The sequence below is a fragment of the Canis lupus genome, chromosome 33 (genome assembly GCF_048164855.1).
Source record: "Canis lupus baileyi chromosome 33, mCanLup2.hap1, whole genome shotgun sequence".
In the NCBI taxonomy this organism is placed as follows: Eukaryota; Metazoa; Chordata; class Mammalia; order Carnivora; family Canidae; genus Canis; species Canis lupus.
This window is the reverse complement of record NC_132870.1, coordinates 27,041,034-27,057,495: the sequence shown is the minus strand read 5'-3', so window position 1 is coordinate 27,057,495 and position 16,462 is coordinate 27,041,034. Positions and strand designations below refer to the sequence as shown.

Here is a 16,462-nt window from a genome sequence, read left to right as displayed (position 1 = left end):
CGTCGGGCTCCCGGTGCATGGAGCCTGCTTCTCCCTCTGCCTGTGTCTCTGCCTCTCTCTCTCTCTCCTCTGTGACTATCATGAATAAATAAATAAAATCTTTAAAAAAAAAAAAAAAAGAATCTGTTTTAAAGAGAGGTGTAAGAATTTTTAATTTGGAAGGAATAAAAGGGAAAAAAACTTTTTATTTTATATCTCATTGCAAAAAATTAAAAGGTATAAAGTTTCACTAAAACAAAAAATGTATATTACACATGATTTTGTGCAGTAGTGCAAGATTAAACTTCACTTGAAGTCTAAGGTGAATTTTCAAAAATATCTTGATTTTCTTCTTAAAAAATAACATAACATTTACCCTTACATAGGTCACCTGTTAAAAAATACTATTTAAGGGATATTATTATGGCTCTAGATGTATATCTTCATTATTAGAAATCACAATTAGAATGTTCTATGAACATTTTAAGAGTCAGCAGTAATATCCTTGAATTTTTGTTTTAAATATCTAGCTAGTTCACTCACTCTATGTTTAAAATTTTTTGTTTTTTAAAAAAAGATTTTACTTATTTATTGACAGAGAGAGAGAGCAAGTGAGCACAGCAGGGAGAGCAGCAGTCAGTGGGAGAGGGAGAAGCAGGCTCCGTGCTGAGCAGGGAGCCCAATGTGGGGCTTGATCTCAGCACCCTGGGATCATGACTGAACCAAAGGCAGATGTTTAACCAACTGAGACACCCAAGTACCTCTCCTTGAAATTCTTTGTTTTATTTTGACTACTGGTCTATTTATCTGTACTACCCTTAAATTCTCTGAAGTTGATTTCTAAATCAAAGGACATATACACTTCAATTTTTTTTTTAATTTACTTTAGGGAACCTTTAAGTACATTTTTGAAATAACTCAAAATATCACCTAGTGCTGACTTCATCAGTTCTACTATATCCTACCTTAAAAATTTTTTCCAAATAAAACAAACCATAGTATATCTCATTCCAAAGTTTGTCCTGAGCAACCAAAACTTTTGCCAGCCTTATGACTCATATTTCCATGAGATGATATGTAGTATATAATAATATAAATGTATATATATATTTATGTGTATATTTTATATAAATACTTATGTATTTGTGTATATTTTATACATATATATGCAATTATAGCACATATCATATATCATAAATCCACTATGGATATTTGGTAGAATACAAGGAATATGTTTTCATGATGGATTAGGTTTCTTCAGTCCATCCTTACTTAGCCACATAATACCACATAGTAATTATCTTTTATCAGGCTTAGGTAAGAATGATATTTAATAAACTAGAGCCTAGCTGTGGGGAATTGCCTGAGGCATGGTTTTGTAGTTTAAAACAAAGTGTACTTTTTAAAAGTTAATAACTATATGCTTTCATCAACATATAGTTGAATGCTTACAATTACTGATGTTGTGTACCTCTAGCTCCTAGGTAAGTTAGGACTGTAAACATACTTTGCTAATTAGAATTGGAAAGAAAATTAAACAATGGGCCATTGGGATCTGACCTGAGTTTTTACTTCAATCTGTAACTCTTGAAGCTGATGTGAACTGTAACTTTCTTGTTTTCAAAGAAAAGATGAGACAGTGGATAGAATGTATTCTGTTGCTATAAACACCAAGTCAAGAAAAGTATTAATCAAATACCTATTCTTTACCCAACACCCATGGGTAAAAGTTCAAATTAGATCCAGAATTCAGCTTTATCATGGTATTGAGAACAGCACCGCCTCATCTTTTCTTTCTAGTGCTTCTTGGTGCTCCTTTTTATAAAATATGTATCGTTGCTTATAGGTAAATAATTATACAATACAATATGCTCATTAGAAGCAAAATTTTATTTTTTTGTTGTTTTTCTTTCAAGTACTACTTTAAATTCCAATTAGTTAACATACAGTGTAATAGTAGGTTCAGGAGTAGAATTCAGTAATTCATCCCTTACATAAAACACCCAGGTAGGGATCCCTGGGTGGCGCAGCGGTTTGGTGCCTGCCTTTGGCCCAGGGTGCGATCCTGGAGACCCGTGATCGAGTCCCACATTGGGCTCCCTGCATGGAGCCTGCTTCTCCCTCTGCCTGTGTCTCTGCCTCTCTGTCTCTCTCTGTGTGACTATCATGAATAAATAAATAAAATTTAAAAACAACAAAAAAACACCCAGGTAGAAGTAAAGTTTTAATTGAGGAAAAGAGGGGGAAGGCAACTTATATTAACAGATTGTCATAGATTTAGTACTATTTCTTTAAATATTAAAATTAAGGTACTTTAAAAAATAAAACCAAAAAAAGCAGACAATATTTTTATAGGTTATTTTCACCAAGTAATTGGTTTGATCTACTTTATTGAAAGAAGTTGAAGTTACTAAGAGAAAATGTTCATTGAGTTATTGTCATTTTTTTAAACCTATGGGAAGTACTTTATCATGTGACACCACATAACAGCCATATTTACAGACACCTAACCATAGTGTAGATTTGAATAGGGAGATGGCTCAAAAATAGCAATAGTAGTAGTTCCAAGTATTGACCTTTATTTGATAAAGGAAAACAGTTTTGATGATTGATTTATCAGAGTTTTAAAATGCAATTTTATATAGTTCTTATTTTCTTAAAAGAACTACTGTTTTAAACTAAATATAAACAAGGTACGGTTTATTCACATAACAAAACTGCATTTGAAAACAAGCTTAAAAATTTCCCACCTCAGTCTTTTTTTCTCTTCTCAGCATTACAAATGCTTCATTCCATCATGCTGAACTCCTCAGCATCTTCCATGTCATTTCCAGGGGAATCCCTGAGTAGTAAATGTCTGTCTTCCTTCAGAAAGACACAGATAACCTGGAATTTTTCTTACCATATTCTCCAGTATTTCTACAACTCCTACTTTCTGCTCTTTTGAGATATCCCTCTTTGTGGCACATCTGGAAAAACATACAGCTAGAAACCTTTTCAGCTAGGAACCTGAAAACCTAAATTATGAGGCTGGCTATGTCATAAACTAGAGAATAATCCTAAATAGTCATGAAAACTCCCCAGTCCTCTGTTCTTAACTGCAAAATATAAGTCACATTTATTCAGTCTTTTATTATTATGTATCTTCACAATAACCATCAGATTTAAGTAAGGCAGCATTCTACTCACTTTATTTTCAAAATAGAGCATAGCTGTGGGGAATTGCCTGAGGCATGGTTTTGTAGTTTAAAATGAAAAAAGTCATTTTAATTTCAAAAAGAAAAAAAAAAAGTTGAGCTCCTTGAGGTATGTGTTAATTTTGTCTTTTTACGTAGTAAAAATATGATTTCCTTGAGTGATGGTTGCCAGAATCTTGTTCAGATTAGAACGCAGTGAGTAAATTGACAAGAATAGTATTTTGTTGAAAGAGTGGAAAAAATAAGGAAATAATCCTCATATTTTAACTGAACTTTATGAATTAAAATAGGATTAGAATCAACAACATGTATTTTTGTTTACCCATATGTCTATATCCCGATTAACATCTTGTTCATTCTTAATCCTAAATATCGCAAAGTAGAGCCCTTAGATGAAAATATGTTAGAACTGGAACAAAGGCCTATCTCTGTATATATAAACAAATTTGAAGCATAATTATTCTATTGATTGCTTATAAAGTGTTCTTTATTTAAGTATCTGTTCCACTTTCTGAATATACAGTAAATGCAATACAGATTTAATATTGCTAGAGAAACTGTATGTTGAATTTAATAGGAAAATATCACATATATAATCTGTGATTTAAGAAATGAACTGATAGTTAAGAAGGTAGAAAATAAATTGTGCCACAGCATTTTGGTATGTTTAATAATTAGTAGTGATTAAAATGCTAATAAAACAGAAAATTACCTATTAAAGTATATTTTCCTCTTGGAGAAATTAAATATCATTCAAAATGTATATAAAACAGTAATTTCTTTTAATAAGATGTCTTTATTTTGAAGTATCATGTAAAAATGTTGATTGTCTAAAACTTCATTGTTGTTCCAGAGTATCTGACTGTGTTCTCACAGATGATTGCATTCCATGATCCAGAGTTGAGCAATCATCTCAATGAGATTGGATTTATTCCAGATGTAAGTACTTGGTACATTAATAGAACATGAAATAAAAAATAGAGTAAAAATTGGTAGCACAAAGGGGTACTGTTTTTAAAAATTTGTTGTTGGGCAGCCCCAGTGGCGCAGCCATTTAGCGCTGCCTGCAGCCCAGGGCCTGATCTTGGAGACCAGGGATCGAACACACATCGGGCTCCCTGTGTGGAGCCTGCTTCTCCCTCTGCCTCTCTCTCTCTCTCGCTCTGTATCTCTCATGAGTAAATAAAATAAAATCTTAAAAAAAAAAAAATTGTTGTTACGGGTATCCCCGGGTAGCTCAGCGATTTAGTGCCACCTTTGGCCCGGGACATGATCCTAGAGTCCCAGAATCAAGTCTGTTGTTGGGCTCCCTGCATGGGGCCTGCTTCTCCCTCTGCCTGTGTCTCTGCCTCTCTCTCTCTCTCTCTCTCTCTCTCTCTTTCTCTTTCTCTTTCTCTTTCTCTGTCCCTCATGAGTAAATAAAATCTTTAAAAAAATAAAAATAAAAATTTGTTGTTCCAAGAAGTCCATATGTTTAAACCAGTTCCTATTACTAATTATAGCCTTCTGTTATAAAGTTTGTGTGATTACCTTACATATTCCCACTTTAAGTAAAGGGAAAGTATGTTGTTTTTTTTGGCACTATCAAATTGTTTTGAAAAATCCTTTAGTTCGAATGTTGTAATAAACTGTGCTGCTATAAGTGTTTTACTTGAATTTTGATATTCAGGCCTGCTTTTGAAGCAGTAGGAAACTTAAACTTTAGTGAATTTTTAAGTAGCAGCTTCTGTATTTTTCTTGATATATTTCCCTCAGAAGCTTTGCCAGATTTTGGCTTACTTCATTAGCTTCTTAATAGTCCATGTCAACCCAAAAGTCGGAGTTGACTCTTAAAGATTAGTCATGGTTAGCCTGTTACTCATCAGTGTTATGTGATGTGGAGTCAAACCTCTTTTAAAAGTCTTCCGGAGTATGGTATCATAGGTTTTTGTAAACCTCAAAAGAAACATATTTGAATTTTTTTTTAATTTATTCATGAGAGACAGAGAGAGAGAGAGAGAGGCAGAGACATAGGCAGAGGGAGAAGCAGGCTCCATACAGGGAGCCCGACGTGGGACTCGATCCCGGGTCCCCAGGATCACGCCCTGGGCTGAAGGCAGCACGAAACCGCCGAGCCATCCGGGCTGCCCAAAAAAAAAAAAACATATTTGAGATAGAGATCTCCTCATTCCATCTTAACTTTCTTTGTTTCTTGATCATGCCTTTCCTTTTAAGGCTCTTATTCAGGGACCAGTATATTAATGGTAAGATTAGAGGTGAAAAAATGTTTATATTAACACTTAACTAATGTATTTAAAGTGTTAATAATAATTATAGTATGAATATTTGCAGAGTACTTTGAAGTTTAAAAATATTTCCATTAACATTATTTAATTCTCAAAAACAAACCTGCAAGACATATGAAGCAGATAATTTCAGCATTTGAGAAATATAATGTTTGAGAAGATGACAAAACTAATTAGTCACAACTAAAATTTTAACTTACATCATTTGACAACCCTCTGCCCCTAGTCTAGTTTATCTTCCATTGGGAGAATAGAGACTAAAACATAGGTATACTTATTCCTAGTTCATTTCTCTTTGTATTGTGTTTTGTATTATTCTGTAATGTAACCATCCTTAACATTTACAGTGTCTTTTGCTTCTAGGCTTCTGGAGAAATACCTTTTACTTAAGTACCTGGTTTATTCTGTGAGGGCTCCAAAAAGAACATGTACAGGTTAAGAAATAAAATAAGGACAAGCCCTATAATTATATAATGATAAAAGACCTTATAAAAAAAAGAAAAAAAAAAGACCTTATAAACAAAAAATTAACCAGTATACATATTATCATGTTAAGTATTCAGTTTTTACATAACCCCACCTTTCTTACTTCACATTATGGGAGGTATAAGACAAAACTACATTAAATATTATGGCTGGAGTTGAAGAAATTATAGAGGATCTGACTGCCAAGTTGGTAATGGAATAAAGTATTTGAGGGGGAAAGAATACTAATAGCTAAAACACAGACTAAAAGAAGGGATTATTTTCAAAGAATTCTCTTGAAAGTACCTAACTATGCCCAGTAGTAAACAGAAAATTGCACTGGGCCAGACGTGTTGGTGATTGACAAAAAAAAATGTATGCAGAAAAATATGTATGGAATTACAAAGACAGCCTGATAAAATTTTGAGACATATTCATGAATATAGATGATATTAAGAAAGGACTCATCAAAGGAAATATATAGTCCATATTTGCTTTAGTTAATCAGAAAAATTGAATTCGGAATGAGTATAGTATGAGGATGGTGAGCAAAAAATATTGCTAAAAAAATAATGCCAACATATATTAAGTGCTTATTGTGTGCCATGTCCTGCTCCACCCTCTTTAAATAAGCCACTTATCTAATCCTCACAAACTTATAAATCTAATTGAACAATGACTATTAAATATTTATACATAAAATTAATTTAGAAAAGGCTAATAGCTGAATGGAAATAAAATTTTAACTAACAGTAGTAAAAAAAGATAAGAGTAGGTGAGAACTCAGCTTAAAAGTGTTGTAATGTTTTTATATTATATGAAGGAAAAATAAATATACTCCTTATACTTTAACATCAAGTCAGGGATCTTTTCACATCTGGGATTTGATTTAACTCCACTGAAACTAATAAATGAGCCTGTTACAGTTTCATAGCTGCTAGCAGAAAACCCAAGACTCCTGGTTCAGAGACAAAGGACATTATCCCTCATAGCACAGCAAGCAGCAGGAGTATTAGCATATATATCTTGATTTTCTAACCATACATACATTTTCTAATATGTTTGTATCAAAACAGCCTTGGAAAATATAATCCAGGGATGCCTGGGTGGCCCAGCGGTTGAGCATCTGCCTTTGGCTCAGGGCGTGATCCCGGGGTCCTGGGATCAGGTCCCACATTGGGTTCCTTGCAGGGATCCTGCTTCTTCCTCTGCCTGTGTCTCTGCCTCTCTCTCTGTGTCTCTCATGAATAAATAAATAAAATCTTTAACAACAACAAAATAAATAAATAAATAAATAAATAAATAAATATATATATATATATATATATTTTTTTTTTCCAGAACAAAAGGCAGTTAGTGTCTCCACTCACAAGAAATGCAGAAGTATAGAATGCATATTAAAATTTTAATGGTAATCATTAAGGAAATAGAAAGAGAATGTATAACTTCTAAATCAATGGGAGGGGTGAGGGGGTGTGTGGAGCAAAGTCAACCGAAACTATAAAAACATCATAGAATGTAAGCTAATTAGATTGACTAATAAAAGAAATTTTCAGACATTTAAGAAATCCATAAATCCATTTACGCTATTTATGAGATAAAAATTTAAGGATATTGGTCAAAGAAGGAGATAAAAAGTATGAGTTAGGCAAATACTAACCCAAATACAGTAATATTAATATAAACTCGTAAAACGAAAAACATAAACATAAAACAGACATACCCATAAGTAGATATTGGTATGTGACAGAAATGGCTATATAAATCATTTAGAAAAGAGCAGATTGTCAAACAAATGGCTCTAATACAGTGGGTAACTACATGGAAGGGAGTGGAAATGAAAGCCAATTTCATATGATATATAAAAATAAGTTCTAGATTGACTAGAAGACCTAACTAATTAAGGAGTGTCATATTCATTATTTACATCTAGGAAGGAATTTTCACAGAAGTTACAGAAAGTACAAACATAATATTTTAAAAAGAGAAAATTAGAGGAGTGATACAAAGGAGCCTTCCGTTCTATTGATAATGTATTATTTTGATTTTTTAAATTTCCAAAACAATTGTCAAAAATTGTTAATTTCTGTTAAATCTGAATGGAGAGTATATATTGGTGTTTATTAAATGTGCTGCTACAGAGAGTGAGGTAATTATTCAATAATATATATGTGATATCTTTGATTTATGCTTCCCTCTTTATTATGACCCCCTTCAATAATTAATGGGACATTTTTATGTAATTTATTTTTTTAAAGATATTATTTATTCATGAGAGAGAGAGATATGCAGAGACACAGGCAGAGGGAGAAGCAGGCTCCCTGCAGGGAGCCTAACGTGGGACTCGATCCTGTGTCTCCAGGATCAGGCCCTGGACTGAAGGCAGCACTAAACCGCTGAGCCACCTGGGCTGCCCTTTTTGTGTAATTTCTTGTAAAAATTCTTTAATCCTGGTATTATTATGAAGTAATACTGATTTATATATGTACTATGATTAATCTTACGAGATACAAGTCATATGGGATGGGAAACAGTTTCTTGTGTGATGAGAATGTCTAGTACATGACAAGTGCTGAGCCTCACTGGCCCCCATCCACTGATTGCCTGTAGTAATCCCCTAATTATGATGACAATTAAATGCTTGCATGTATTTCTGAAAAGTGACTCTACATATATTTCCAAACACCCTCTAGAGAATACTTTTTTCAATATTGAGAATCCTAGATTAAACAAAGAAAAATAAGGGAAAGGAGAATATATCTCACCGGCAAAAAAAATGTCTTTTTACAATTCTCTTGTCTCAGAGACTAAGCAAACTGCAAGGTATTTAGCAAAGATAAAATTTTAATAGAAGATTGAGGGTTTTTTCTAAATCTTTTATCTTGCTTTTTTTTTTTATTGTTGGCCTGTTTCTCGTCTGTAGATAATATGAAAATATTAAGACTACTTTTAAATTTAATTGTGAAAACAGATTTGGTATTTTTAATACAGAGAGTGTTGATAGTGAATACTGGGGGAAAGCATGTGATGATATGCAGGATTTTTCTAACATTTTACTTTATTAATAATCACATATTTTTAGTTGCATTTCAGTAGTTTGTGCAGTAGGTTTTGTTTCTTTGTTTCCCCTTGAATTACTATCTTCAGTGTTCTACTTTTAAAATAATTGCTTAGGTGACTTTCTGCATCACTAACAGTATAGGCTAGGTTCATTGAGGGCAGGGGTGGGCACTTTTGTAGTAAGATTCTGAACCAAGTTTCCTACTCAATAACTAATCCTATCAAAGTAAGCCCTCATTAATCTCCCGTCATTGAAATGCAGGCTCTCATTGCAGGAAAGACTGATTTCTGGCTCCTTTCCATTTGCTGTGGGTCACAGAATTCTAAATATTGAGCACTGTTGGAGCTTGAATAGTTAGGAATACTATGCACTGATGTGATGCTTAAATTATATATGTCATGGTAGTTATGTGATTTGCATATAAATAGTGTGAGTAACTTGTATTTGGCAAAATTGGGGCCAGGGTGATTTTTATCATTTTTGTTTTGGTGTATATTTCTGCTTCTGAAAATATACAAGGCCTTTGAAATGAGAACATAAAAGTATGTTTCTTCATTCCTAAGGAAACTATTTTTCTGAAGTGCCATGAATAGCATTCAGCTTACAAATTATGAACAGTTGTCAGGTGGCCATTAAGATAAATGATAAGAGCTGTATCTCAGTTCTATATGTGCCTTTTGAACCTACTGTCACTTCTAAAGATAAAGCAAACAAATTCAGTGGTAAGCAAGTATGGTGGCAAACCACTGTCATTTAACTGCAATATTAATGGATGCTTATACTACTACAGACTCCTTTCTTCTCAAAATTTATATTCAGCTTGGTTTATACTAACAGAAAATGTGAAAGGATTACTAAGAAATATTTTTTCATTTGTTTTTATTGAAGTTAGATTTGCCAACATAGAGTATAACACCCAGTGCTCATCCCATCAAGTGCCCTCCTCAGTGCCTGTCACCCACTTACCCCAAACTCCTGCCCACATCCCCTTCCGCAACCCTTTTTTCATTTTCCAGAGTTAGGAGTGTCTAATATTTTGTCTCCCTCTCTGATTTTTCCCACTCAGTTGCCCTCCTCTCCCTTATAATCCCTTTCACTATTCCTTATATTCCCCATATGAGTGAAACCATATGGTGATGTCCTTCTCCGATTGACTTATTTCACTCAGCATAATACCCTCCAGTTCCAACCACATCAGAGCAAATGGTGGGTATTCATCCTTTCTGCTAGCTGAGTAATACTCCATTGTGTGTGTGTGTGTGTGTGTGTGTGTGTGTGTGTGTGTATCTTCTCTATCCATTCATCTGTCGAAGGACATCGTGGCTTCTTCCACAGTTTGGCTATTGTGGACAATGCTGCTATGAACATTGAGGTGCAGGTGTCCTACCATTTCACTATATCTGTATCTTTGAGATAAATATGCAGTGGTGCAATTTGCCGAGTCATAGGGTAGCTCTATTTTTAACTCTTTGAGGAACCTCCACACAGTTTTCCAGAGTGGCTGCATCAGCTTGCTTTCCCACCAACAGGCAAGTGGGTTCCCCTTTCTCCACATCCTCTCCAACATTTGTTGTTCCCTGTCTTGTTAATTTTCGCCATTCTCACTGGTGTGAGGTCATATCTCATTGTGGTTTTGATTTGTATTTCGCTGATGGCAGGTGATGCAGAGCATTTTCTCATGTGCTTGTTGGCCATTTCTATGTCTTCCTCTGTGAAATTTCTGTTCATGTCTTTTGCCCATTTCATGATTGGATTTTTGGTTTCTTGGCTGTTGAATTTAATAAGTTCTTTATAGATCTTGGATACTAGCCCTTTATCTGATAACGTCATTTGCAAATATCTTCTCCCATTCTGTAGGTTGTCTTTAGGTTTGGTGACTGTTTCTTTTGCTGTGCAGAAGCTTTTTATCTTGATTAAGTCCCAATAATTCATTTTTGCTTTTGTTTCCCTTGCCTTCATAGATGTATCTTGCAAGAAGTTGCTGTGGCCATGTTCAAAAAGGGTGTTGCCTGTGTTCTCCTCTAGGATTTTGATGGATTCTTGTCTCACATTTGGATCTTTCAACCATTTTGAGTTTATCTTTGTATATGGTGTAAGAGAATGGTCTAGTTTCATTCTTCTGCATGTGGCTGTCCATTTTCCCAGCACCATTTATTGAAGAGACTGTCCTTTTTCCAGTGGATATTCTTTCCTGCTTTCTCGAATATTAGTTGACCATAGAGTTGAGGGCCCATTTTTGGGTTCTCTATTCTGTTCCATTGATCTATGTGTCTTTTTTTGTGTCAGGACCTGTCTTGATGATCACAGCTTTGTAATACAGCTTGAAATCTGGCATTGTGATGCCCCCAGATATGGTTTTCTTTTTTAAAATTCCCCTGGCTATTTGGGGTCTTTTCTGATTCCATACAAATCTTAAGATTATTTATTCCAACTCTGTGAAGGAAGTCCTGGTATTTTGATAGGGATTGCATTGAATGTGTAAATTGCTCTGGGTAGCATTGACATTTTCACAATGTTTACTCTTCCAACCCATGAGCATGGAATATTTTTCCATCTCTTTGTGTCTTCCTCAGTTTCTTTCAGAAGTGTTCTGTAGGTTTTAAGGTATAGATCCTTTACCTCTTTGGTTAGGTTTATTCCTAGGTATCTTATGCTTTGGGGTACAATTGTAAATGGGATTGATTCCTTCATTTCTCTTTCTTCAGTCTCATTATTAGTGTATAGAAATGCCACTGATGTCTGGACAGTGATTTTGTATCCTGCCACACTGCCGAATTACTGTATGAGTTCTAGCAATCTTGGGGTGGAGTCTTTTGGGTTTTCTATACACAGTATCATGTCATCTGCGAAGAGGGAGATTTTGACTTCTTCTTTGCCAATTTGAATGCCTTTAATGTCTTTTTGTTATCTGATTCCTGGGCTAAGACTTCTACTACTATGTTGAATTAGCAGTGGGGAGAGTGGACATCCCTGACGTGTTCCTGACCTTAGGGGAAAGGCTCTCAGTTTTTCCCTCTTGAGAATGATATTTGCTGTGGGCTTTTCATAGATGGCTTTTAAGATATTGAGGAATATTCCCTCTATCTCTACACTTTGAAGAGTTTTAACCAGGAATGGATGCTGTATTTTGTCAAATGCTTTCTCTGCATCTATTGAGAGGATCATATGATTCTCGTTTTTTCCCTTGTTGATGTGATCTATCATATTGATTGTTTTACAAGCGTTGTACCACCCTTACATCCCAGGGATAAATCCCACGTGGTCATGATAAATAATCTTCTTAATGTACTGTTAGATCCTAGTATCTTGGCTAGTATCTTGTTGAGAATGTTTGCATATGTATTCATCAGGGATATTGGTCTATAATTCTCCTTTTGGTGGGGTCTTTCTTGGTTTTGGATTCAAGATAATGCAGGCCTCATAAAACAAATTTGGAAGTATTCAGTCCCTTTCTATCTTTTGGAACAGCTTTACTAGAATAGGTATTATTTCTTCTTTAAACGTTTGATAGAATTCCCTTGGGAAGCCATCCGGCCCTGGACTTTTGTGTCTTGGGGGGTTTTTGATGACTGCTTCAATTTCCTCTCTGGTTATTGGCTGGTTCAGGTTTTCTATTTCTTCCTGTTCTAGTTTTGGTAATTTTTGGTTTTCCAGAAATGCATCCATTTCTTCTAGATTGCCTAATTTGTTGACGTATACCTGCTCATAATATGTTTTTAAAATCGTTTGTATTTCCTTGGTATTGGTTGTGATCTCTCCTTTTTCATTCGTGATTTTATTAATTTGAATCTTTTTTTCTTTTTAATAAGGCTGGCTAGGGATTTATCTATCATATTAGTTCTTCTATCTATCTATCTATCATATCTCTTCTGCTTGGTGTAGGTTTTACTTGCTGTTCTTTCTCCAGTTCCTTTAGGTGCAAGGTTAGCTTGTGTGTTTGAGTTTATTCCAATTTTTTAGGGAGGCGTGTATTGCGATATATTTCCCTCTCAGGACTGCTTTTGCTGTATCCCAAAGATTTTGAAGGTTGTATCTTCATTCTCATTAGTTTCCATGAATCTTTTTAATTCTTCTCTAATTTCCTAGTTGACCTTTCATCTTTTAGCAGGATGCTCTTTAACCTCCACGTGTTTGAGTTTATCCCAAATTTTTTGTGATTGAGTTCAAGTTTCAAATCCTTAGGGTCTGAAAATATGCAGGGGATAACCCCAGTCTTTTGGTATCGGTTGAGACCTGATTTGTGACCAGAGTATGTGGTCTATTCTAAAGAAAGTTCCATGTGCATTTGAGAAGACTGTGTATTCAGTTGCATTTCGATAGAGAGTTCTGTATATATCTGTGAAATCCATGTGGTCGAGTGTATCATTTAAAGTTCTTCTTTCTTTAGAGATGCTGTGCTTCGAATATCTGTCATTTGCAGAAAGCACCGTGTTGAAGTCTCCCAGTATTAGTGTATTATTATCTAAGTATGTCTTTACTTTGGTTATTAATTGATATATTTGGCAGCTCCCACATTACGGGCATAAATATTCATGATTGTTAGGTCCTCTTGTTGGATAGATCCTTTAAGTATTATATAGTGTCCCTCTTCATCTCTTACTACAGTCTTTGGGATAAACTTTAATTTATCTTATATGAGGATTGCTACCCCTGCTTTCTTTTGAGGACCATTTGAATGGTAAATCATTCTCCTACCTTTCATTTTCAGGCTGGAGGTGTCCTTAGGTCTAAAATAGTCTGTTGTAGACAGAAAATAGATGGGTCTTGCTTTTTTATCCAGTCTGATACCCTGTGTCTTTTGATGGGATCATTTAGCCCATTCATGTTCAGAGTTACTATTGAAAGATATGAATTTAGTGTCATGTAATACCTATTCAGTCCCTGTTTTTGTGGATTGTTTCTGTGGACTTCCTCTTTCTTTTACAGGGTCCCCCCTTAGTATTTCTTGCTGAACTTGTTTGGTGGTCACATATTCTTTCAGTTTCTGCCTATCCTGGAAGCTCTTTATCTCTCCTTGTATTCTGAATGAGAGCCTTGCTAGATAAAGTATTCTTGGCTGCATATTCTTCTCATTTAAGACCCTGAATATATCCTGCCAGCCCTTTCTGGCCTGCCAGGTCTCTGTGGAGAGGTCTGCTGTTAATTTGATATTTCTCCCCATATAAGTTAAGAATCTCTTGTCTCTTGCTGCTTTAAGAACTTTATCTTTGGAATTTGCAAGTTTCAGTATTAAATGTCGAGGTATTGAGCATTTTTTATTGATTTATTTGGCGGGGGCGGGGGTCCTCTGTATCTCTTGGATCTGAATGTTTGTTTGCTTCCCCAGACTTGGGATTTTCTCAGCTATGATTTGTTCAGATATACTTTGTGGTCCTCTCTCTCTCAGCCTCTTCTGGAATCCCAATTAGATGTATATTCTTCCTTCTCAAGCTGTCATTTATTTCCCTAAGCCTCTCCCATGACCTCTTAATTGTTTTTCTCTTTTTTCCTCAGCTTCCTTCCTTACCAACAATTTGTCTTCTGTGTCACTCACTCTCTCTTCCACCTCATTAACCCTAGCAGTTAGAACATCCAGTTTGTATTGCATCTCATTTAATCTATTTTTAATTTTGGCCTGATTATATCTCAATTCTGCAGTAATGAAGTCTCTAGAGTCCTTTATGTTTCTTTCCAGATTCACCAGTAGCTTTATAATTGTAGTTTCGAATTCAATCTGACATCGTATTGAAATCAAATTCTGTAACTCTGTGGTAGAGAGTACTATTTCCAGTTCTCTCTTTTGTGGTGAATTCTTCCTTGTAGTCATTTTGTGCAGTGCAGAGTGGCCATATGAGCAGGCTGAGTCAAAAATATCAACCACAATGTAAGTAAAATACATATAATAAAATACATATAAAATATAAAATACCGTACATATAAAATACATATAAAATACATATAAATACATATAAAATACATATATACATATAAAATACATATAAAATACATATAAAATACATAAAATACCGTAGATGATTCCGAAGAGATCAGAGACCAGAAAATAAAAGAAAAAGAAGAACAGAACAAAATAAAAGAACCATTAAAGTGAGAAACAAATTTTAAAACAAAGTAGTAAAAATAATAAGCCAAAAACAAAGAAGAAGAAAAAAAAAGAGGTGAAAAAAAAGGTAAAGAAAAGAGGAAAAAGAAAAAAGGGGGGACGGAGGATGGTGGTGGTGAAGTAGTGGTAATGGAGAGAGAATGTAGTCTCTCCCTTATGGGTTCTAGAGGGTGATCCTCTTGGTTCTGAGTGTATTTTGTTCTGTATGTTAGAAGATGCTCAATCCCATATTTTATAAACCAGCAATACTTATAGAAAGCCCCAACACTGACCACCAAAACATAAACAAGATAAAATAGGGGGGCAGAATGGAAAGGAAGAGAGAATATAATCTCACAGAATGAACCAACACGGTGCTCCACTTGGTTCTGGGTATATGTTGATCGTATTTTACAGGTACTAACTTCTGCCATTGTAAAACAAAATGAGGCAGAAAAAAAATATATCTCATATATCTACCAAAATTGAATTGAATACATTGAAGGGAATGTAGAAGTGAAAAATATATCTAAGACATATAATTGTAGAAATATGAAAGTCAAAAAGGAAAAAAAATTAAAAATGAGCTGGTAAAATATTGTAGTTAAGGTGGGAAAAGAAAAAAAAAACATTGGAAATTTTTAGTCTGATATAAAAATGATTCATAATGGAAAGAGAAAAGAAAAAGAAAAGAGAAAAGCAAGAAAAGGACCCTCTAGTTCTATATACTATTTTCCCTCATTCCTGGAGCTTTCCAGCACTGCTGGGTCAAGAACTTGCCCTTCCCTTGTCCTTCCAGCTGGCCTTCTGGGGGAGGGGCCTGCTGTGCTGATTCTCAGGTGTGTGCACCTGGGGAGATGCCCCACCCCCTGCCGGGAGCTGGGCTCAGGGGGAGCTGTTTACCCCGTGAGGCCTCTGTTCCCTGGTGGCCCCGCCCCTCCCAGGCGCAGGGTGAAACCAGGAGGAACAACAATGGCAGTGGCCAGCTCTCCAGCCCTGGAGTCAGCTCCCCCGGTAACTACCACAGTCTCCCAGTCCGAAGTGGCCTGGATGCGCTCCTGGAGGCAGGTGCAGGGGGCACTGACCTGCACAGCTCGGGGTGCCCCGTGGCAGGAGAGTTTCCCTGTCCTGTGCCCTCCCTACCTCCACCTGTCCTGGGGGGAACATGGGATCGCCGGCTGTATCCACTGGGCTCCCTGGGATCGGGTCCTGTGCCGCTGGAACCGCACTCCGGGACCGCCTCTCCCAAAGGGAACAGGGCACGGCCACCTCGGTCTGGAGCCGGGCCGCCTAACAGAGCAGATGCTCCCAAATGCCCTGAGGGCTGCAGCGCTCCAGACTTTTACTGAGATCAGGCCGCAGTTTGCTGTGAGCTGTCCCCGGCGCCCCTCCTCTT

The 16,462-nt window shown here is 35.8% G+C and overlaps 1 protein-coding gene across 6 annotated transcripts in view; it reads left to right on the top strand.

Annotated features, from left to right (window-relative positions):
• Positions 1-16,462, top strand: part of TBCK (TBC1 domain containing kinase) — a 222,120-nt gene that overhangs the window by 96,377 nt on the left and 109,281 nt on the right. For all 6 annotated transcript variants that reach the window (XR_012023194.1, XM_072810106.1, XM_072810107.1 and 3 more), the window contains one exon: positions 4,030-4,115. Coding sequence is in view for 5 of the 6 variants with exons in the window: in XM_072810106.1 (XP_072666207.1) it covers positions 4,030-4,115 (86 nt within the window). In the remaining variant the exon portion in view is untranslated. The remainder of the gene's footprint in view (positions 1-4,029; positions 4,116-16,462) is intronic.